The sequence below is a fragment of the Peromyscus eremicus genome, chromosome 8a (assembly GCF_949786415.1).
Source record: "Peromyscus eremicus chromosome 8a, PerEre_H2_v1, whole genome shotgun sequence".
NCBI lineage: Eukaryota > Metazoa > Chordata > Mammalia > Rodentia > Cricetidae > Peromyscus > Peromyscus eremicus.
Genome location: NC_081423.1, coordinates 80651997 through 80675294, shown reverse-complemented (window position 1 = coordinate 80675294; position 23298 = coordinate 80651997). Strand labels below are relative to the sequence as shown.

At 54.2% G+C, this 23298-nt stretch overlaps 1 protein-coding gene across 2 annotated transcripts; it reads left to right on the top strand.

The window, feature by feature from the left end:
• The first annotated feature begins 1545 nt into the window (after nt 1–1545).
• Cacnb1 (calcium voltage-gated channel auxiliary subunit beta 1) lies at nt 1546–22061 on the top strand. Of its 2 annotated transcripts, none has more exons than XM_059271666.1 (14): nt 1546–1752; nt 4348–4434; nt 7332–7451; nt 10684–10806; nt 11337–11473; nt 11685–11761; nt 12924–12943; nt 13198–13278; nt 13720–13778; nt 13950–14059; nt 14207–14358; nt 18748–18843; nt 19230–19415; nt 21166–22061. In XM_059271666.1, the coding sequence occupies exons 1-14, from the start codon at nt 1669–1671 to the stop codon at nt 21625–21627; spliced, it is 1794 nt and encodes a 597-aa protein (XP_059127649.1). In that variant the 5' UTR covers nt 1546–1668; the 3' UTR covers nt 21628–22061. The 2 variants fall into 2 exon arrangements, with proteins under 2 accessions (XP_059127649.1, XP_059127648.1); XM_059271665.1 differs by lacking the exon at nt 12924–12943 and adding an exon at nt 12133–12287.
• Nucleotides 22062–23298: the final 1237 nt, after the last annotated feature.

Genomic DNA, 23298 nt, shown 5'->3' with positions numbered 1-23298 from the left:
ATGAGTCCAAAAAGCCCACGGTCTCCCATCAAATAGAACACAGAAAGCTGTCTTTATTTTAGGAGCATTTCACCTTGACAAGGCTTCATTTGGCCTCTCAACTCTCCGCTCTCTGTGGAGCAAAGAACAGGGTAGAAAAGGGAGGAAGTCCTCTCGCCACAAACCACCCCTACACTGCTCCTCACAGCACCTCCAGAACCTCAGCATCTTTTTTCATCGTGGGGCGTTTTTGTTTATTCATTGATGCTTTGTAACCGGTCTCTCTGTGTAGCTGAGGCTGGCCTCAAACTCAGTATGTGGTCGAGGCTAGCCTCTAGCCCGGATCATCGTGCCTTGTGATGAGTACTGGCATTGCTACTGTACGCCATCACACCCGGCTTCCAGACTTATCGTTCTCTCATCTTGCCAATAATTCCAGTAGGCCAAGGCGCCATAGTACCAGCAACACCGTTTATAGGAAGAAACCTGAAGCACGGAAAATGACCTGTTTGTTTGAGACAGAGTCTCTATGTAGTCCTGGAACTCACTATGTAGACCAGGCTGGCCTCGCTTAGACTCGAAGAAATCCTCCTGCCTCTGCCTCCCCAGTGCAGGACTAAATGTGTGCTGTATACACCCCATGACCACAAAGAGCCTGAGCCCGATTAGCATGGAGTTGCTAGGTTCCCACTCCTCCCCACAGGCCTGGGACATGTGTTTCCCAGTCAAGGATAAAGGAAGGACAATCCTAGGTCAACAGTCATGGCATCTGATTTTGAATAGTCTTTCTCCTTCTCCCATCTTCCCACTTCCTTCTATTTCCTTTCTGTTCTAGGCAACAGGGACTTCGCCAAGCCTGACTCCTGGTCTTTCAAAAGGACCTGGGGGACCTTAGTAACTGATAAGGCAGAAGCATTCCCTGGACAGCATTCCTGCTGTCCCTGCTGGCCTCTCCCTTTGGACACTCACCCCCTCCTCAGCCCCCAGCCAACAGCCCTAGAGCCAGGCTGGAGAGGGAGCTTTTCCTCTGCCGGTTTCATGGCGGCCTGGGCCCCACACTGGGGAGAAAGGAGTTAAAGCCAGGTCCCAGGATTACAGGGACCGGGAAGTTCCGGTGGCCCAAGCAGGAGTCGGGTCAGGGAGACCCGCTGGGAGAGTAGTTTGGGACAGAAAGGGAGGCAGTGCCAGCCGTGCCAACCTGCGTTTCAGCGCTTGGCACACACTGGTAAACGCCCCCCTCCCCCCCAACCTCCACCCCAGCCTCAAGGCCGGTTTTCCCCTGGTCCTCTGCAGATGCCCTCACCCTAGGATAATCGGAGGACAGCGGTCAAGCCCCTCTGGGATCGGGAGGCCGGCGGGCTCCGCCACCCGGCCATTGTCTGCGCGCACCCGGCGGAGGGGCTCGAGGGGCGGGGCCGCGGCGCGGGGCGGGCGCGAGGGAGGGGCGGGGGGAGATGCTGAGCCTTCAGGGGCGGAGGCGGCAGCGGCGGCGGCGGCGACGGCCGCAGAGACGAGAGCGCGAGCCGGGAGGGCGGCAAGGCGACGAGCGTGCAGCCCGAGGTCGGGCTGGGCGACTGCACCGGGTGCTGGCTGCGCGACGCCGCGCCGCTCTCGGCTCGGACGGCCTCTCCCATGCGCTGAGAGCGCCCGGCTGGGCCGGGCGGGCGGCCGGACGGGAGGATCTTCTCCATGGTCCAGAAGAGCGGCATGTCCCGGGGCCCTTACCCACCTTCCCAGGAGATCCCCATGGAGGTCTTCGACCCCAGCCCACAGGTGAGGGGAGGTGCCGGGCTCGAGGGAAAGGGACCGCTCCTGCGGACCTTGGGGTTGGCTCGGGAAGCCCCGGGAAGGAAAGGGTTATATGCCCGGCGTGGATGGGAGAGGGGTGTCTGCGCGACCCCCTATTCTCGAGGGTTAACGATCGATGGACTATTGGAGTTGGGCTGCGGTCCTGCCGAGCGGAGAGGGGGCGGGTGGAATGCCTGTCAGCCTCGCCTCCAGGTCTCCCCCGCGTCCAGGTCCCTGCTGCTGGGGTACAGGCTCCAGCGGGCTGACAGCGGGGTTGCTGATGGGGGCTGGGGGAAATCCAGGCCTTGAGAAGAGGAGTTGGAGGGAGGCCGGCGAGCGAATCAGGCGAGGGGGGCGACGCAGAGCACGTTTGGGGGCGCTAGCGGGTGTGGGTGGGGTGGGGGTAGTACTGGGAGACGGCAGAGACGATGGTCAGAGGGCGTTGCCGACAGGCCTTCGAAGGCTCAGACACTGGGCTTTCGAAGGTGGGGAAGGGATCAGCCCTGGGAGGCCCTCCCCTAGTCACCTGGTCTCCATCTCTCGCTTGGATGTTTCCTTCCCCTCGACACCCACATTGGCTCACCCCCTCCCCCCTGCCCCAAGGGGTGGGAGCCTCCAAAGTTTGGAAAGTTGGACGGGTGCCAACTCCCTGTCTTGGAGGGGAGGAAGCTGTTTTACCTGGGGGAAGGGCTCTGCCTTCTCCCACTCTCACTTTTTCTATGCCCCTGGGTTACCCCCAGGTAGGGGCCTTCTTGGGCATAGAAAGTCCCCAAAGAATGACCAGCAGGGTACGTGGTGGCCATGCCAGGGGATTTCTCTCGGACTTGTCCTTCTCCAAGGATAGCATTAACTCTTGCATTGCTGTGGTCAGCCTGGAGCAACTGTAAGCACCATGATGTGGTTGATGGGTGTGTATGGGGGGGGGGGGTCAGGTCAGACCTAAAAATACCTCATTCCTCCAGCCCAGGCCCCTTGGAGCCTGGAAGGCAGCTGGCTGATGCCTTCCTTTCAGCTGTCCCCTGTCCCTCTGAATGGCACTCCCTTTGCTCAGCTGGGTTGGGGTGGTGATGTGAAAGGGTCCCAGGTTCACTGCAGGATCCTCAGAGGGAACCTCAAAACTAGTTTAGCTGGGTGTCCAATTTGAAAGAAGAAAAGAGGATCATGGAAGAGTCCTATTATTCATGTGTACATGGGGTGTGTGTGTGTGTGTGTGTGTGTGTGATGTGTGTGTGTGTGTGTTAGTGTGTGTGTTAGGAGTTTAGGCTGGCCTTGAACTCCTGATCCTCCTGCTTCTACCTTGGAAGTGTGGAGATTACCGTGTGGAGATTACTATGCCTGGCTATCCAGCCTCCTTGTTACCAGGTCTCAGGAGTCAGAGCCCGCTGTGTGGTTCAGGCTCATGTAGGTTCTTTGATCAAAGAAAGTCTGAGACAGAGGCTGAGGGCAGGGCTTTTGGGCATTTTGCCCATTCTGTACTGGGCAAGGGCCAAGTGTGTGTGTGTGTGTGTGTGTGTGTGTGTGTGTGTGTGTGTGTGTGTAGGGGGGAATCGAGAGAGAGCAAAGAAGCAGATCTCTTGTAGGAAGCATAGAGATGCTTGAAGCCTTGGCCCATACCTTTGGTATCTGAGAGGTCAGGCAGGAACCCCCACCCCAGTTAAGAGTCCAGTAAGATAGAAGATTGATGCCATCTTACCTGGGACCGGCAGGACTAGGTCCTAGTCTCAGCTTGGGGTGGGGGCCAAAAGGGCCTTCAGATTGATGGAGCAGGGTTAGTACTGTGGGGAGGGGGCCTGGGCAGTAGTGGCTGGGGTGGGAGTAGGGTGGATCCTACCTTGGGGAGGAATAAAAACACTGGTTATGAAGAGGGAGGTCCTGGTAGGGCGGAGGTGAGAGTGGGAAGCAGAATCTACTCCCAGGCACCAGGCCACAGGTTGGATGTTTACTTTCCAGACACGGTTCTGTGCCTCCTCCCTCTTTTCCTTCACCAGAAATGTGGCTTTGGGTCCTCAAGAGCTGAGTGCCGTACCCTCCTTACTCTGGAAAGCACAAGAGTTGGGCTCGGGGGGGGGGGGGGGGGGGGGGGGGGGGGGAGGGGGGGACGACACCGATCCTGGCCCTGGGTTGCCTGCCCTCCTCTCTCTGGGGGCACAACATACTCTGCCCCCTCAGCTCCAGATGCAGGGGAGAGGACATCCCCCTCTCTTCCTCCGCCCCCCAGCACTGCAGGCAGCCTCTCCCTTCCCCCGAGGCTGCTGCAGCCTGCCCAGCATCTTAATTAGCTTTGCTGCCTAATGAACCTCCCATTCCTCTGTCCCTCTGCTTCCCAGCCTTCGGCTTGATTTGGGGATCCCTGTGTGTGCATCCCAGGCTCTCTTGCATGGTTCCTTATGGTGGCTGTTGTCTAGGTGAGGTGCAAGACCCTCTTTCCTATCAGGCTGGCCACCTCTAGAAGGAGCAGCTGGGGACAGGGGTGGGGCAGGGCAGACAGTCCTGGGGGTAAGCTGTAGCCCTGGCCCGTTAGGAGGTGAACTGGGAAAGGGTCTTCCTGATTTCACTCTTGCTCCTTCCCCACCTCTCTAGGGCAAATACAGCAAGAGGAAAGGGCGATTCAAAAGATCAGATGGGAGTACATCCTCGGATACAACATCCAACAGCTTTGTCCGCCAGGTAACGGGATGATGGCTTGGGAGGGAGCTGCAGCTGGTTGGTGCAGGCTGGCCTGCGACTTTCTCCAGGCACCCCACCCTTTCTCATATCATTTGTCACCTGCCCGGAGCAACCACAACACTCTGACACCCTGTGACCTCTCCTGGATGTTCTGTCAGCTGTACCCACTGCCTCAGCCCCCGCCCCCGCCAGCCCCTCCTCCAGCACCAGCTACCAGCCCCTGCTGCCTGCCTGCCTGCCTGCCTGCGTCATCTCATTCAGGGACAGCCTGGCCTGCCTCCTCCTGGCTTGCTTCGGGCTGTCACCCACTCCCCCTGCCGGCTGTCGGCTTCCATGTCCTCCCCCAGAATCTGTGACAGGGTGGGGCTGAGGCAGGTGCTTGGAAATAAGCTGAGACACCGGGCCCTGGTTCGGTATGGGTCAGGAACACATGTTCCCCCACTTCCAAATACCACTCTTTAGTATGTACAGAGAGCAAGATATGGGAGAAGAGGTGTTTCGCTTCAGAGAGCTGTAGCCTGCATCCCTAGCCGAAGTGGGTGCTGACAGTATCTCACTGGGCCCTCATGCTGAGCTGGGAAAATTGCCACTTTCCTCTCTTTCCTCAACCCCAGGCCATCTTAGGCTGGGGAGAAGCAGTGAGGAGGCATGTGGTTGCTATGACTACTGAGCATCTCAACAAAGCCTGGTACCCAAAAAAGGCAAGAGGGTCTTGGGATCAGACAAGGAAAGGCGTGTGTTAAGGAGATACTAGTCAGAGCATGGGAGGCCAAAGGGGACACCCGTGGGAGGGGCCCCTGGGGGGAGCCCCAGTAGCCCCGAGAGAAGGTAGTAGCAGGCAGAACCTTCACTGACTGGAGTGAGGACTTTCCTTTTGATTCTTCCAGCTCTAGGTTGCACAGGTGAGCCCAGGCCTAGCTCCAGAGACTGAAGGCAGGCCTTGATCTGCGTGTGTTCAAAACACTCAAACACAGCAGATCCCTTCCTTTAATCATTCCTCCAGCCCTCCTGTTCCAGAACTGGGCCAAGGCCCGGTCTAGACAGCATGATGGCATGCTTTTGTTGTTACTCTGGCAGAAAGAGCCTTCGGTTTCCCCCTCTGCCAGCCACGGGGGGTCAGACCCCACAGCCTCCCATTCTTGCTCTTCTTAGCTCCCCAGGTCCCACCCCCAGTCCGTGGCGGGAGTGGGGGGCAGACCTTGCCACATCTCTGAGCTAAATATACCCTACAGTTTGCACATGTAGCAGCTCTGCTTGTAACCTGAGCTCCTGGGGGACGGGCTGCGGGGGCCACCCCTAGGCCAGCAGGGCCCGGCACTGAGGGCGCCGGGATGGAGGTGCTCAGCCGGACCCTGGTAGTGGTGAGCTGGGGATGGGGCAGGTGGGGGGTGGGGGGAGCAACCCCTCAAATTGCTGTGGAGGGCCTGTCTCCAGCCCATCTCCTTGCTTCCTGTCTCCCATTTCTGGGTGTGTGTATGTGCGTGTGTGCATATGCGAGTCTGTTGGGGTCAGTGGGTGCCTCTCTGCCTGTCCACCTCTGTTTGTCTCTCTGTCTATCTGGCCATCTGTATTCCTGTTTTGGGGGGCTGTATAACAGGGGAGATTGGGGTTTCTTTTGCTTCTCCCTCCCCTAGCTTTGTGTCTCTTTTCCAGGTTTAATTAGTGATCCAAATCCCTCCTCCAGTGAACCCCCCATTCTCAGATTTTCCCTAGGAAGGTAATGCCTGTACCAAGTGATGGCCAGGGGTGTTTGGGGAGAGGTAGGTCTTGGCCTCCTCTCTCCATGCCAAACTAATGGACAATCCCAGCCAAGTGTCTCTTCCTTGCCCTCAGAAGAGATCCCTCCCATTCCTGTAACCCCACATCTTCCCCACACTCCCTCCCAAACTTGTCTGCCATCACCCTAGAAGTCACAACAAATCCCCACATCCTGTCCTCTGCCGCCCTTTGTTTCCTGCCGTCAGGGACACAGACCTCTGGGTTGCCCTTGGTGACTCGGTTGTTCACACCCCGCACACACTATGGAGTACATCTTTTCAAGCACACATTTTGTATTTCCAAATATACACACACATGTCTGCACATTCATGACCAGCGCCATGACATCTGTACAGGTCCCATGTGTCTCATACATATAGATGTCTCTCTGCTAGAGTCCTTTGCACTCTGGGATGGTGACTGTGGTCCAAGTTGGCTTCCTGGCACACTCAGTCTCCATATCCTGACTTTACCCTGGCATTCTAGCAGCCTAGTCTGGGGCAGAGGCTATTCTATGTTCTGATCTTCGTTGCGTCTCCTGTCTGCTCTGCCCTGAAAATCATAGGAGAGCCTGGGGTTGGCTCTGGGTGACTCTATTCAGAAGTTCCCAGCTAAAGGGGGAGGGGAAGTAGGTGTCTTGCTCCCTGGATCCTCAAGCAGTGTTTTTGGTGGCCCTGTTATTCCAACAGGGCCCATGGGCAACAGTGAGGATTCAGGCCTAAGAAGGTGACTACAATCCCCGGAAAGGATGGTGTTGAGCTTCTGCTGTGCCTTCTCACTCAGCCACTGAGGGGGCAGGGTGGGGAAGGAGGAGCCGGGAGCTAGATTCATCCCCTGGCACTCCTCCCGTGGGCTGTGCCCTATCGGGTTCCCACCCCCTCCCAAGCCCCAAGCAGCTGTCTTTAGACTTGCCTTCACCCCCCAGCTTGCTGTTTTCACCTTTCCTGGGGTCACACTCATCCCATAGGCCTGCAAACCTTGATCCCTGGACTCCTCTCCCTAATAATATCTCTTTCTAGGCCTTGTGGCATTGTGCTGGACTGATGGGGCGTTAGGTCTTTAAGATGGGTAGCACCTCCATGCCTTCCCAGGAGCCGGAAGAAGTGGTGCTGCCCTGAGCTGACCCCCTCTGCTTTCAGGGCTCGGCCGAGTCCTACACAAGCCGTCCGTCAGACTCTGATGTATCTCTGGAGGAGGACCGGGAAGCATTAAGGAAGGAGGCAGAGCGCCAGGCCTTGGCCCAGCTCGAGAAAGCCAAGGTGAGACAGATAGATGAGGGGAAGGGAGCTTGTGGACATCGTCCTCACCCCCTCCCTTCCCCCTATCCTGAGAGAGCCTGGGCAGACCCAGTGTCAAGTTTTGGACCAGTTACTTGCAGAGGTCTGTGAAGAGAATATGAGCTGTCCTCTCCTCTTCCTCCTCCTCAGACAGCATTCAAAGTATCTGATGCTGTTTCCACATAGCTTGATAGGTGATGAAATTGTTTCTTCCTGGCCTAGGGAGGTAGCTCAATAGTAGAGTGCCCAGGGGTTCAGTCCTCAGCACCACCAGGAAGACAAACCTACTTTCTAGAATCAAACCTCCAGAGTCGGAACCCACCCAGCCTGGGTTGTTGTTTGTTCTAGAGGCTGAGTCTCCCTAGGTGGCCCATACTTGCCTTGAACTTCGATGTTTCTGTTTCAGTCTTCGGAATACACCCAGCTTCTAGTCCTGATTCTCTCCCACACACACACCTACACACTCATACCTACACACACACACACACACACACACACACACACACACACACTCCACACACACAGGGCACAAGCACTTTACCTACTGAACCATCTCACAGCCATGATGGTGGCTTTTTGCCACCTTCCCATGACACCATAATATGCACAAAACAACGTATCTGATGCTCTTGGAAGTACCAACAATGTTAAATATCAAAGTCTAGGTTCTTTTAAAAGATTGCTTTACTCATTTGTTTTGAGACAGAGTCTCATTATGTAGCTTTGGCTGACCTGGAACTCACTGTATAGACCAGGCTGGCCTCAAACTCATAGAGCTTCCCCGTCTCTGCTGCCCAAGTGCTGGGATTAGAGATGTGCGCCACCACACCCCGGCACACACACACACACACACACCCCTACACACACACCCCTACACACACACACACCTACACACACACACACACACACACACACAGGGCACAAGCGCTTTACCCACTGAGCCACCTCACAGCCATGATTTTATTTGTTTGTTTGTTTGTTTATTTTTGCTTTTGTGTATGTCTGTATGCCAAGCATGTGCAGGTGCCCACAGAGGCCAGAAGAAGGCATCAGACCCTTGGAGCTGGAGTTACAGTCACTTGTGAACCAACTGATATGGGTGCTGGGAAACAAACCCAGGTCTTTTCACCACTGAGCCATTTCTCCAGCTCCTAAAGGCCATGTTCTCTCTGGGCTGTCTGTCGTCATCTATGTCTGTGGTGGTGAAGGTGGTTGTATCAGTGTATTGAAATCACTGATCACCACTGGGCTGAGAAATATTATGAAAACCACAGGCCAGTTAAACTGAGTGAGTGAGCATCTTAGGCTTGATTTGAAGCTCAAAACTCCAGAAGATTGAGAGCCTGGACTGGGGCTGTAGTTCAGTCGGTACAGTGCTTGCCCAGTCCCCAGCTCGCAGAAAACAGACTTGGTGGCACATGCCTATAATCCCAGCACTTGGGAGGTAGAGGCAGCAGGGACAGAAGTTCAAGGTCATCCCAGGCTAGCCTAGGCTACATGAGACCTTGTCTCAAAAAAAAAAAAAAAAAAAAAAAAGAAAGAAAGAAAGAAAAATGGGGGTGGGTCACTGGTAAGATTGTTCAGTCAGTAACGGTACTCTTTTTTTTCCCTCGGTTTTTCGAGGCAGGGTTTCTCTGTGTAGTTTTGCGCCTTTCCTGGAACTCACTTGGTAGTCCAGGCTGGCCTCGAACTCACAGAGATCCGCCTGGCTCTGCCTCCCGAGTGCTGGGATTAAAGGCGTGCGCCACCACCGCCCGGCCAGTAACGGTACTTGCTGGGCAAGCCTGGCCACCAGAGTTCGATTACTGGGACCACAGTAAAAGGAGACAATTGATTCCTGACCACATAGGTGCTATGTGCACACTCATGCTCACAAACATCTCTCTTTCTCTCTCTCTCTCTCACACACACACACAAATTTTAAAAATTAAACCAAATCGAAAGTAAAATAAAAGCTAGAAATCAGCATAAATAGTAGTGAGATCTAATAGGCTCAGTATTGAAGTACTGTGTACAAAGCCTTGGTTCAATCCCAGTCCTGCAAAACAAAATAACAACAACAAACATCTTAAAAAACATGTATGAGGCATTTCCTGTAATCCAGGCCAGCCTGGAACTCATTATATAGCTTAGACTAACCTGAACTCAGAGACAGCCTCCTGCTTCAGCCTCCTGAGAGCTTGATGACAGCCATGAGCCCTGGCATCTCGAAACAAATAAACTAAATAAAACAAAGTGGAGATAATAACAATTCTCCACAAAATCCTGGAATTTTGTGACGAAATGAGGAAGCACAGGTGAGACCAGTTACACTGTGTCCGGCCACAGTGAGCAGCAGCTATACTATCCCTGTTCTCTCCCCCGGGTGTCGTTCCCCAGGACCCCCTCCTCCGTGATGGGGCTAGATCCCATTTTCAAATGCTTTAAAATTTATCTTGTATTTGTATGTCTGTGTTGCATGTTGTGGTGTGCATGTGGAGGTCAGGGGACAACTTGTGGGAGGTAGGTCTTTCTTTCAACCATATCAGTCCTGGGGATCGAACTCAGATCGTCTGCCAAACTTGGTGGCAGGTGGCAGGTACCTTTACCTACTAAGCCATCTCTCCAGCCCTGGATTCCAATTTGTGTTTCTTTCTCTCTCTCTCTCTCTCTCTCTCTCTCTCTCTCTCTCTCTCTCTCTCTCTCTCGACAGGGTTTCTCTGAGATCCGCCTGCCTCTGCCTCTCCAGTGCTGGGATTAAAGGCGTGCGCCACCACCGCCCGGCTTCTTTTCTTTTTAATCAGCTAGTGTGTGTGCTCTTGTGTGTGCGCCACCACCGCCCGGCTTCTTTTCTTTTTAATCAGCTAGTGTGTGTGCTCTTGTGTGTGTTCGGGCATGATGCTCTATGTGTGTGGATGCCCATGCTATAGTACACATGTGGAGACAGAGTACACCTTTGTAAAGTCGGTTCTCTCCATCCGCCTCTCCTTACGTTCTGGGGATCAAACTCAAGTTGCCAAGCTCGTACAGTAAATGCCATTATCTGATGAGCTGTCTCTCCAGCCCCCCCCCCCCGGCCTTTTTATTGTTAAAGTTACAGAAAACCACACCATCCATTCAGTATACACTTTAATGAATAATTTATAACGCAAACCACACAGTCACTATCCCAGTCAAACAAGGTACAGCTTGGCCTCGGCCCTCCAGCTTCATCCACCTCCTGTGTCTCCTCCAGACCAAGCCAGTGGCTTTTGCTGTTCGGACAAATGTTGGCTACAACCCATCTCCCGGGGATGAGGTGCCTGTGCAGGGAGTGGCCATCACCTTTGAGCCCAAAGACTTCCTGCACATCAAGGAGGTGGGCTGAACACTTGGCATCTGGAGGGAGGTGGGGGTGGGGGTGGGAAATTAGGGGTGTATGGGTAGCAGTGCCAGAGGTATCTGGAAGTCTAGTGGGAAAAAGCTGCTGAGCCGAGCACAGCTGGGCTAGGTCTGCTGTGCAACCTTAGACAAATCGCCTTACCTCTCTGAGCCCCTGAGTTTTCGTTGGTTCATGGATGGCAAGGCCTGGGTCACAAAGATGTTGAGAGGGTTTGTTGAGTCCTGTGGTAGAGTGACAGTGTACCTGGTGCATGGAGGGGTCAACTTGCATGCCTACTGCTGATGTCCTGTAGTATGGGTCTCCGGGAGGCAGGAGCGGTCTTCCCTCCTCTCTAGCTGAGGGTCTTGACATTGTCTTGGAAATTGGGAGGCTTTCATCAGAGGCTGAAGCCAGGTGTGGGGTGGTTTGAGGGAGCCGTCTGCTGGCAGGGCTGGCCGCCTGGAGGTCTCCCTGGAGGGTAGCTAGGCTTCCCACCTGCAGTCTCCCTCCTGGTCTCTTGTTCACAGAAGTACAATAATGACTGGTGGATTGGGCGGCTGGTGAAGGAAGGCTGCGAGGTCGGCTTCATCCCCAGCCCCGTCAAACTGGATAGCCTTCGCCTGCTGCAGGAACAGACCCTGCGCCAGAACCGCCTCAGCTCCAGGTGTCTGCCTGGAGGGGGTGGGGCATCGCTATCTTCGGAGGGGCCAGCGGCAAGGAGTCCTCAGGGCCCGGAGCTGCCCGTGGCCTTTCGGGGTGGTGGTGGGGTGGGGTGGGGAACCACAAGGCATGCACGCATGTCCGAACTGAAGTCCTGCAGCCCCACGCCCGCCCGCCGGTGCTCACCAGTTCCTTTGCTTTCCCCACCCACACAGCAAGTCAGGTGACAACTCCAGTTCCAGTCTGGGAGACGTGGTGACTGGCACCCGCCGCCCCACGCCCCCTGCCAGTGGTAAGAGCTGCCTGCAACCCAGGGCAGAGAGAGCTTTTGCTGGGTGGGGTGGTCTCTCCACAAGGGTGGCCCCTCCCCCCCCGCCATAGGAGGTACCCCAGTTCCGAGTCCCCCATACACATACAGTGGTACCTCTCCCTCGAGAATAGGATATCCTACAAGCTGAGCCTGTTGTGTCTCGCCTGTTCCCCCTCTGTGGTAGCTCCATCTCTCTGCCTTCCCCCCTGCCCTCCATCCCCCCCCCATCCATTCTCCTAGCCCTGTTCCATTCACCTCTTCTCTCTTTTTCCCCCATCCCATCCTTGTGTTCTGCACTGTGTCTCCATGCTCATCTCACTCCTCTCCCTTCACCTCCTTCCCGACTGGTCCAGGTAACGAAATGACTAACTTAGCCTTTGAGCTAGACCCCCTAGAGTTAGAGGATGAGGAGGCAGAGCTGGGGGAGCAGAGCGGCTCCCCCAAGACTAGTGTGAGCAGCGTCACCACGCCGCCACCCCACGGCAAGCGCATCCCCTTCTTTAAGAAGGTACTTCTGTCTGATTTCTTGTGAGGGGAGTCAGGACCCAGCTCTTGGCAAAGAAACGGGCTGGAGTGGTCCAGATGTGGTCCAGTCTCTACCTCAAGCCTTGGGGCTTTCTGCCCAGCTGGATATATGGGGGTGGGACAAGATGGGGGTGGGACCATCCCTCTCTGTATAAAAGCCCACTCCCAGGGTTGTAAAGGATGGAGTGACATTCATTAACCCCTTTCCTATTCTATGAGTGGATATATGAAGGGGTCTGCTGGATGCAGAGCAGATCCTCAGGGGAACCCTTAAAATATCCAGGCAGATACCCAACGGAGCAGAGGGTGGGCTCTGAATTAGGGGCTTCCAATTTCTCCAGCTCTTTCCAGAGCTAGACTGAAAGGACAGGAGATCCCCCTGTTCTCAAGTCCGCGGGATGATTGTCAGTCCTGCCTCCAAGGCCACCTCCGGCTCCTCTTTGGCCCGGGGTCCCATCCCCTCTCTGGCTCTGTCTGTCACTAACACGCATGCCTGTTATTTTTCCTCGTCTACCCTTCTTGCCCCTTCTCCTGTCCTGGCTCCCTCCTGGCCTTCTACCCCTGCCTGGTACCTTCCCCTCTCTCCTTCCCTCCCCCTCCTGGCAATCTCTGGACCCAGCCAAACAGAAGCAGAAGTCGGTGAGTATAACAGCTTTCTGTGTCTGTCCCATGCTGGGATGAGCTGGGGAACCTTCTAACACCCATCCCCATATCTTTCTCCCTTTACCCTCCCTTCCTGGTCCTTCCCAGCCATCCCTTCCCCATCCCCTGACACCCACATCTGGGCTTTGGGGTCAAAGGGAGGAAAGGCCGCATGCGGGAGCCTGGAGACTTGGGGAGAGGGGCCGATGCCATCTCTACTCTGGGGTTTCCCTTCCCTGCTTCCCTCCCAGACAGAGCATGTGCCCCCCTATGACGTGGTGCCTTCCATGAGGCCCATCATCCTGGTGGGACCGTCGCTCAAGGGCTATGAGGTAGGAGCTCTAAAAGGCTGTGCACCTAGATGGGTCCAGACCTCCGGAGTATGCTTAGAAAAATCTCCCAAAGATCCTGTATCCCCCAAAGCCCACACCCCTTTAGAGAAAAGCCCCAGAGGGCCCTGACCCGTGAGAAGTCCACTCAGGAGGGCCCAGTCTCCCAAGGAAAACTCTTAAGAACTCTCTTAGAGATGCCACATAAGAGACCCGTGGGAATCGGGCTGCACTGGAGGCCCCAGACCCTGAGGAGGATCCCACCCCCCTAGAGGCCCCTTCATCTCAAGAATTTTGAAAGAAGGTAGAAAGAGGAGTGGGGGGGTCCAGATGCCCAGCCAGCTGACCTCCTGGGGGTTTTCAGAGCCTGACTTCTCCTTTCCCTTCCAACCCCCCTCCCCCACCCCCCACCCCCCCTACCCCCCCCCATCCCCGCAATGACAGGTCACAGACATGATGCAGAAAGCGTTGTTTGACTTCCTGAAGCATCGCTTCGATGGCAGGTGAGACCCTGAGAGATCGCTCCCCACTTCCACTTGGGGATGAACAAGATGTCTGGAAGGACCACTCTGGGACTCTCAGACAGAGACAAGAGTGGCAGGCCTGAAACCTGTGAGTGGACAGTGTGTTCTTGTCCACCCAAACCCTGACTTCCTTCCTGCCTGGTCCTCCAGGATTTCCATCACTCGGGTCACGGCCGACATTTCCCTGGCCAAGCGCTCAGTCCTCAACAACCCCAGCAAACACATTATCATCGAGCGCTCCAACACACGCTCCAGCCTGGGTGAGCTGCCCGCCTACTCTCTCCCTCCCAGCCTCTCAGGGTGGGTAGGATGTGAAATGCTGGGAATTCTCCAGAAGCATTCCCTCTCTCCACTGCCTCCTGCGGGGGGTACTTTACGATCATCCCTCCCTTGACTCCATGCCCTAGCTGAGGTACAGAGCGAGATTGAGCGGATCTTTGAGCTGGCCCGGACCTTGCAGCTGGTCGCCCTGGACGCTGACACCATCAACCATCCAGCCCAGCTCTCTAAAACTTCGCTGGCCCCCATCATTGTTTACATCAAGATCACATCTCCCAAGGTGAGTGCAGGAGACTGGTTTTAACGGTAGACATGGTCTACAAAGAATGTTCCGGAGCCGGGCTGCATGGTTCATTCTACTGACTTCCTCCCGCCTCTCCCCAGCCTTAGTTCCCTTCTCGGTATGACTCAGTGTAGATACTGGGACTACACAATCTAATGTGGATGGAAAGTGGTCGGGAAAGAGTCTGTACCTTCTGGGTAGTCAATATTATAAATTGTATTAGGGTTATGGAGTTCAGACTCATCTCCACTCTTTTGCTCCATCATTGGATCAGAACGTGCATCTGGTGTAGTTTGTTCTGGTGTCACCCAGCTGTGTGGCAGTTGGGAAGTTCTGAATCTTCTAAGGTCAGGCCTTTTTTGCTGTACTGTTGTGAGGACATGGCGGGGAGGCTGGTGTCATTTTCATCTTGTTGTGACTCTGTGAACTTTCTCCTTCCTGCTTTAAATTTTTTTCTCTTTAATCATGTATCTATCTATGCCCTGGAGGCCAGAGGCATAGGGCTCTCTCTGGCGCTGGAGTCTCAGGTGGTTGTGAGTTGTCCCACGTGGATGCCAGAAATCAAACCTGAGTCCTCTGCAAGTGCAGTGCATGATCTTTGTTCAAATTTTTACTTAATTTTTAAAGGTAGTTTCTCTGAGTAGCCCTGGCTCTTTTGGAACTAGTTCTGTAGACCAGGCTGGCCTTGAACTCACAGAGATGCACTTGCCTCTGCCTCCAGAGTGCTGGGATCAAATGTATTTGCCACCACCCGGTGCAGTACTGACTGCAGTTACCGGCTGCCTCACTGGGGCGGTGCTTCAAGGTCAAAGCTGGAACAGCTACCCACTACAGCGGGTCTCCTTGTGTAGTTTGAACTTGCCTCCTCTGCTTCAGCCTACCAAATGCTGGGACCAGTACAGGTGACATCACCCCTGGCTCCACGAACTTCCCCGTCCAATATTAGTGGGGATCTGAGAAACATGGAAGAGGAATTTAGGTGAAGATTTTGTTTGGTTTGGGTTGGGGTTTTGGTTTGAGACAAGGTTTCTCTGTGTAGCTCTGGCTGTCCTGAAACTCACTCTGTAGACCAGGCTGGCCTCAAACTCACAGAGATCCGCCTACCTCTACCTCCTGAGTGCTGGGATTAAAGGCACATGCCACCAGTGCCCAGCAAAGGTTTTGTTCTTAATTTTTATTTATTTCTTTATTTGACTTTGTTTTTCGAGACAGTGTTTCTTTGTGCAGCCCTGGCCGTCTTGGAACTTGCTCTGTAGCCTATGCTAGCCGAACTCCAAGATCCACCTGCCTCTGCCTCCCAAGTGCTGGGATTAAAGTCCTGTGCACCACCACCCAGCTTGTTCTAAATTTTCAACTTAATTAATTAATTTTAAGGCACGGTCACACATAGCTTATGCTGGCCTTGAGCTTATGATCCTCCTGCCTCAGCCTCTCCAGGGCTGGGTTGCAGGGATAGGCCACTGTACCTGGCTCTGAGGTTAAGGCGTTTAAAGGCCCATTGCACAGTCCAGTTGATGAAGGCAGCTGTGGTAGTTAGGACTGTCATGTGAGCCAAGAACCCTGTGTCATTTTCTTAACCTTTTTGAGTTCTTTTTTTTTTTTTTTGGTTTTTCGAGACAGGGTTTCTCTGTGTAGCTTTGCGCCTTTCCTGGAACTCTCTTGGTAGCCCAGGCTGGCCTCGAACTCACAGAGATCCACCTGGCTCTGCCTCCCGAGTGCTGGGATTAAAGGCGTGTGCCACCACTGCCCTGCGAGTCCTCAGTTCTTAATGGTATAACTGGCATGAGGGGATTTACATACTTGAGGGGGTAGAGGTTGAAAAGGTCAAATGAGGTCATGGATGCAAAGCATTCCGTGGCCTAGAATGTAACAGAGATTCCATTTCCTCTGTTGAGGTTATGGGCGTGGGCTCCGAGTGCTTCCTACTTAGCATTACTGTGTTCTCCTGGCAAGTCTTCCAACGCCTCTGTGCCCTACTTTCCCATCTTCTACCTAGTCACACTTCAGTGATTATTGTGAAAACTTAGTAAATGGATTAATTATACAAAAAGCCTGGTACCCATGAAGGTGCCATATTCTTTCTGTTCACTTTGTTTTCGGTCTTTGAGACAGGATCTCATGTAGTCCGTTTCTGGCCTCAAATTCACTGATCCTCTTGACTCTGTTTCCCAAGTGCTTAGGATTTCAGGCACATGCTGGCATGTATTACCATGCTCTGGCTTTTTGTTTTGTTTTGGTGTTTGTTTGTTTGTTTGTTTTGAGATGGGGTATCCCAGGCTAGCCTTGAACTCACTGTGTATCAAAGGATGACATTGAAGACATTGAACTTCTTGTGTATATGCAGCTGTGTGTGTGAGTGTGTGTGTGAGTGTGTGTGTGTGTGTGTGAGTGTGTGTGTGTGTGTGTGTGAGTGTGTGTGTGTGTGTGTGAGTGTGTGTGTGTGTGTGTGTGTGTATTGGCCAGAGGACAACCTCCCATGTCACTCCTCAGGTGCCATCCACAGTTTTTGAGAAAGGCTCTGTCACTGATCTGGTAGGCGAGGCTGACTGGCCCCGGGATCCACTTGTCTCTACTTCCCTACCACTAGAATTATAAGCCCACACCACCATGCCCAACGTTTTATGTTGGTTCTGGGGATTGAACGAAGATCTTCAGTCTTGGGGCAAGCACTTTACCAACTGAGCTACTGGCCTGATCTTGGACTTTTGATCTGACTGATTCCACCTCTTGCCATTTCATTTCATTTTTTTTCCCTGCTAGGGATCAAACCCAGAGCCTTGTAAGTGTGAAGCAAGTGCTATGCCACCAGGCTATACCTCTAGTCAATTTTATTTTATTTCAATTAATTAATCTTTGTTCTCATTTTCATTATGAGGATGTCTGGCCTCAATCCCCAAACCCTCCTGCATTAGATTCCTGAGTACTGGGATGACAGGCCTGTGCCATCCCACCAAGCTCCAATTTTATTTTATTTTTGTTTTTATTTTGTTTGAGATGAGGTTTCACACTATGTAGCCTGGAACTCACTATGTAGATCAGGTTGGCTTTGAACTACAGAGATCCCCCTACCTCTGCCTCCTGAGTGCTGGGACTAAAGGCGTTCACCACTACCCTAGCATTTCAATTTATTTTTTAATAGATTATAAGCTTGGTACGTATGAGCCCCTGAATTCAGTTCTCAGAACACACTTAACAAAAAATCTTATGCCTGCATCCTATTTACTTCAGCATGTGTTTCTTAATCCCACGAGATTTTTGGGAGGGTGAGGCAGGGAGATCAGAAGTTTAGGTCAGCTACAGCTACGTTGTAAGTTCAAGGCCAGCTCGTCTCAGTACCCACCCCATACCATATGTTATCTAAAAGTGTGGTGCACATCTTTAATCCCAGCACTCAGGAGGCAGAAGTAGGTGGATCTCTGTGAGTTCAAGGCCAGCTGGTCTTCATATTGAGTTCCAGGTCTGTAGCCCATATTTAGCTTTCTTCAATTGTCCCAGCACTCTCCATAATGATACCATTTTCCATAACCCAGGAGTCCACCCAGCATCACACTGCATGTGGTTTTTTGTTTGTTTGTTTGTTTTTTGTTTTTCTAAACAGAGTTTCTCTATGTAGCACTGGCTGTCCTAGAATTCACTCTGTAGACCAGGCTGGCCTCGAACTCACAGAGATCCACTTGCCTCTGCCTCCTAAGTGCTGGGATTAAAGGTGTGCACCATCACTGCCTGGTGCAGGTAGTCTTCCTGATACGGAGTAGCTCTCCATCTTTCTTTAGATTTTTATGACAGTGACATTTTGCAATGGTATAGGCCAACCACGTTGTAGACCACCTCTCAGCTTGAGTTTGATGTTCCTCCACGGCTGGATTTAGTATTGGGAGGACTAAATTGATCATGTAAAGAAGCACAGAACAACCAGGTAGAGTGTGGCATGTGCCAGCCACTCAGGAGACTAGGCAAGAGGCAGCAGATCACTGGTACCCCGGACCTGTTGGATGTCAGCGTGGGTGACAAAGCAGGCCCTCATCTCAAAAACAAACTCAGAACTGTGCTGGTATCCAGTCAGGAGTTCCTCCATGAAGGATGACTACTGTTGTTCACATGAGCAAGAGGGAGTAGGACTGGAGGATGAGATAAAACCTGTAGACGTGTGTGTGTGTGTGTGTGTGTGTGTGTGTGTGTGTGTGTCTTGCGTGTAGCCTTGAGCCTGAGCCTTGTGTAGTGGACATGGAGCTTGTGAGATCATTCTGGCAGAGGTGCTCAGGGCAGAGAATCATGGAACATTCCACCGATCTGACTCTGATTTCCCACTGGCCCCAAGCAGAATCTGCCTTTTAGACTTGGTTCGTTGCCTGTGGCCTTCTAGCTCTCTCTCTTTCCCCCAACCAGGTACTGCAGAGGCTCATCAAATCTCGAGGGAAGTCTCAATCCAAACACCTCAATGTCCAAATAGCAGCCTCGGAGAAACTGGCACAGTGTCCCCCCGTGAGTGCTCAGACCTGGGGTGGGGGAGGGGAGGGGAGGGAGGGTGTGCGTTTGGGTTCTCCTCTTTCCTTCAGCTGGCATAGAAGACAGCATCTGGGACAGGTCTTTGGGTACAGACTGGGCCTTGGATAAAGAGGGTTGGCTCGAACACTCCTTAGTGCGGAGCCAAGCCCTGGTTTCCTTATTCCTAGAATTTGAGGGAGTTGGGCTGAGATCTGCAGTTCTGTCCTTTGTAGGTCTGAGTGTCCTTTCCTCGCTCCACATCCAGAGGCCTTTTAACCTTGTCCTTCAACCCCTTGACTCCACCCACTGCACCCAGGCCACACCTTCAACCCTTGGTCACGCCCCCGCTCATCCCAGCCCCGCCCCTAACCCCACCTCCACAGGAAATGTTTGACATAATTCTGGACGAGAACCAATTGGAAGATGCCTGCGAGCACCTGGCCGAGTACTTGGAAGCCTACTGGAAGGCCACACACCCGCCCAGCAGCACGCCACCCAATCCGCTGCTGAACCGCACCATGGCTACCGCAGCTCTGGCTGCCAGCCCTGCCCCCGTCTCCAACCTCCAGGTACAGGTGCTCACCTCGCTCAGGAGAAATCTCAGCTTCTGGGGCGGGCTGGAGGCCTCACCGCAGGGAGGCGACGCGGTGGCCCAGCCACAGGAGCACGCCTTGTAGCCGGTGTCTCTCCGGTCTTCCCTCCCACCCTGGAGTGCAGGGAACATGGGGAAGGAAGGGAAGAGCTTTATTTTGTAAAAAACGTGGTGAGCGGCAGCGTCTGGTGTCTGTGGTTTTTGGTGGGACTGGGGGCTGGCTGGTGCTGCCTCTCTGGGACTGGTCCCTTAGAACTGCATCTGCTGCCCGTTGGATCTGAGGCCTGATGGGAACCCTTGTAAGTCCAAGGACTAGGAAGAAAATCTGAGGAAGACGGATAGGCTTGTGCATTGGACTCTACACCCTTTTCTTTTGTTTTTGTTGTTGTTGGTTTTTGGAAACACAGTTTCATTCTGGCAGTAGCTGGCCTGGAATTTCCAGTGTTCCAGACTGGCTTCGAACTGGAGGCAATCCTCCTGCCTCCTGGATGCTGGAATTACAAGCTAACGCTACAGCTCTCAGCTCCACACCCGCTTTAGAGCTGACAGAGTGGGGGCCATCGAATCCAGAGAATTTGCCCCTCCCCAGCAATCCTTGAGGGACCCAAGCTGCAGCATCTATGTGCTAAGCTGTGCCTTCCACCGTCTCCCAGGGAAACAGAGTGCAGGAAAGGCTCTCCTCCCACGGAGCCGCAGCCCCATCTCTGAGCCCACACCATTAAGTGTATATGGTCTGGGTTAGAGCCAGAACACCATGAAGTCATTCTAGACTCGTGCATCTCAAGTGTGCTCTCAGCAACAGAGCCCACTTGTTTGGTGAAGCTGGGCCATCCTGGGTCTACTCAAGGGGAGCTGGGGGCCCGGCCCTTCCTTCCCTGCCCGGGGGACCCCAGAGGCACTTCTTTGCTCTCCCCACTCTGCCATAGAGCAGCTCCAGGAAGCAATTTGGAAACTGATGCTGTAGACTATTTCCCATCACACCCTAACCAGGAAACGGGGCCGCAGAGGAGGGTATCATTTGCTTAGCCACACAGCTCGAGATGGCAGGAGCTGTCAGCCACCGGTGACCAGGGCGTTGGGCCACCTCATGGTCTCCAGCTGTGGGTGGAGAGTTGAGGGGTGGAGACATGGAATCATTAGCTGTCTTTAAATAGGCTGCTCTGAGTCCTTTCGAGGGGGCAGGAGAGAAATCCCATCAACCTTGGAGACTCGTTCGTCTAAGGAATGGGAGAAGTGTGGGATTCTGGAAGCCTGTGACTGAGGTCTAGTGTGGGCAGAGGAAGCTGGGGTCAGTGAGTTGGAGCTGAAATCTCAGTGTATTTGGAAAATTGGAGGATTGACTAACCCAAGCAACCGCTAATGAATGGCAATACTAATGAGCTGTTAACGATGATTAACCCAGGAAAGCATTAATAACATGCACTGAGGAACCTGTGACTAATTATTCAGGGCTCCTTACCATGGTTACCAGGAGAGTTCATGCTCAGATGAAGTTGGGTGCCCTCAGGCTGCTAGAGGAGCAGATGGCCTGAGCAAATGTCCTGTGGCCTGCCCTCAGGCTGAGCTCTAGAGCCGATCGCCCTGGTCCTGGGTGCCCCTCCCCTAGAGTCAGAGCCCTCCAGGAGCCAGGCTGGTGTCTTAGCATCATCACTAACCTGCCTTGCTTTGTTGTGTTTTTCTCACCCCTGCCTGATCTGCATGGTGCGTGCCGTCTGTCTGCTAACCAGGGACCCTACCTTGCTTCCGGGGACCAGCCGCTGGACCGGGCCGCTGGGGAGCATGCCAGCGTGCACGAGTACCCCGGGGAGCTGGGCCAGCCCCGGGGCCCTTACCCCAGCAACCACCCACCTGGCCGGGCAGGCACCCTGCGGGCACTGTCCCGCCAAGACACCTTTGATGCTGACACCCCCGGCAGCCGAAACTCTGCCTACACGGAGCCGGGAGACTCGTGTGTGGACATGGAGACAGACCCCTCAGAGGGCCCAGGGCCTGGAGACCCTGCAGGGGGAGGCACACCACCAGCCCGGCAGGGCTCCTGGGAAGACGAAGAAGACTATGAGGAGGAGATGACCGACAACCGGAACCGGGGCCGGAATAAGGCCCGCTACTGTGCGGAGGGTGGTGGGCCGGTTCTGGGGCGCAATAAGAATGAGCTGGAGGGCTGGGGACAAGGCGTCTACATCCGCTGAGAGGCAGGGGCAGCGTTGGGAGAGGAAAGGCTCTGAGCCCGGGGAGGGGAGAGAAGAGGGGCGCACCACCCGAGATGTGTCTTGCCTCTAGGGGGCGCTGTGTCCCTCATTTTCAGATGCCTTTGCTCAAAGACCGGGGTTTCTTTGGTGGTTATCATCCCAACTCCTGGGAGGCCCTAAATCCCCAGCTCTAGGTTCTTCCCTAACTGCTGTGGGTGGATGGGGGAATACCTACTTTCTGAAGTGCCCCCTTTCCCCATCTTAGGGGGCTCTCTCCCTCCCAGAGAAAAGGTGCACTTCCTCAACTCTTTCTACTCGGGGGCTGAACGTGAAGGTCCTAATAGGGGTGGGGGCGGGGCTTCTTTTACCAACCTAGGGGTATTTGGGAAAGGTCGGGTGCTTTTCCTGAAGAGAGAGGCCGCTGAATCTTCCCCAGACCCAGGGTCCCCCACCATGTCCATCCCATAACCTTGTTTCCTAGCAGCATTCTCTGGTGGGTGAAAGCCACAGCTTGGAAACCCATGTGGAGCTGGCCCTGGGGAGTAGGGGCCGGGTGGAAGCTGACAGGCATCAGTTGTGCCCTCTCTATGGCCATGGCAAGAGCCCAGGGCCGAGAACCTTGAGGAGTGAGCAAATCAAGATGCTGCCCTACCCCGCCCCCGTATCCCCGCCCTTGCCTCCCCCAGGAATGAGCTTTGTCCACAGCCTCCCCTGCCTGCGTCCATTGAAGAGAGGGGCCCTCTGCATCTGGGCCCCACATCTCCGTGCCACCTGGGTGTGGAGACCATGACTATTTTGGTCCACCTCATTCTAAACCAAAAAAACTGCTCCTTCGCCGTCACCCTGAGGCCCCAGGGGAGAGGCTCTGTGGGTTGGTGCCCAAGAGGTGACCATCCGCAGGGGCTGCCTGAGAACCTTGGGTCTCCCCTAGGGGTCTTGGTTGCTGCTGCTTCTCTGTATCTGCCTCTTGTGGTCTTGTCCTTTCCCAGTGTCCACTTTCCCCAAGAGAGGCCTTGGTAGCCCCTCTCCCTTGGGGCATCCTTAGCCTCAGCATCCCTATAGTCCAGCAGCCCCGTCCCTCCCCAGCATCACAGCTGGTCCAGAGAGAGCCGATTGTGCCAACGAGGACTGGGCCCTGCCCAGCTGCCCACCTCAGGGATGGGCACCTCACGCCTGTCTCGCCCGCCACCTGTGCCAATGTTGTCCCACCCCCCCACCTGGGGGCGGGGTGCAGCTTCCACTTACAGGTTAGAAGATACCACTGCCCAACCTTTCGCTCCCTGTCTTGTCCTGTGCCCATCTGTCTGTCTATTTGTCTGTACTCCTCTAGGAGAGATATTTTGCCACTTATAAAACCGCAGCCCCGTCCTTTGCGGCCACTTCCTGAGCCTGTTTCTTTGGTACCCACCACACGTAGTCAGCTTAGCAGCCTCACTGGCTCTCAGTAGTGGGAGCTGAGGGCCTGTGGGGGAGCAAAGGGGGACGCAGAAAAAAGCTGTGCCCCAGCTGTTGGGGCAAAGGAGAGCTGGCGCTTTGTTTTGCTGGTTCTGAATTGCCTACAAGCGTTCCTCATTCAGCTACAAGCTCACATCTTAATCTGTTTCTTCCTTGCAGAGGTGGGTGGGGGTGATGCTAATTGGGGTATTGCTCACTAGGTGGGCTCCAGACCCA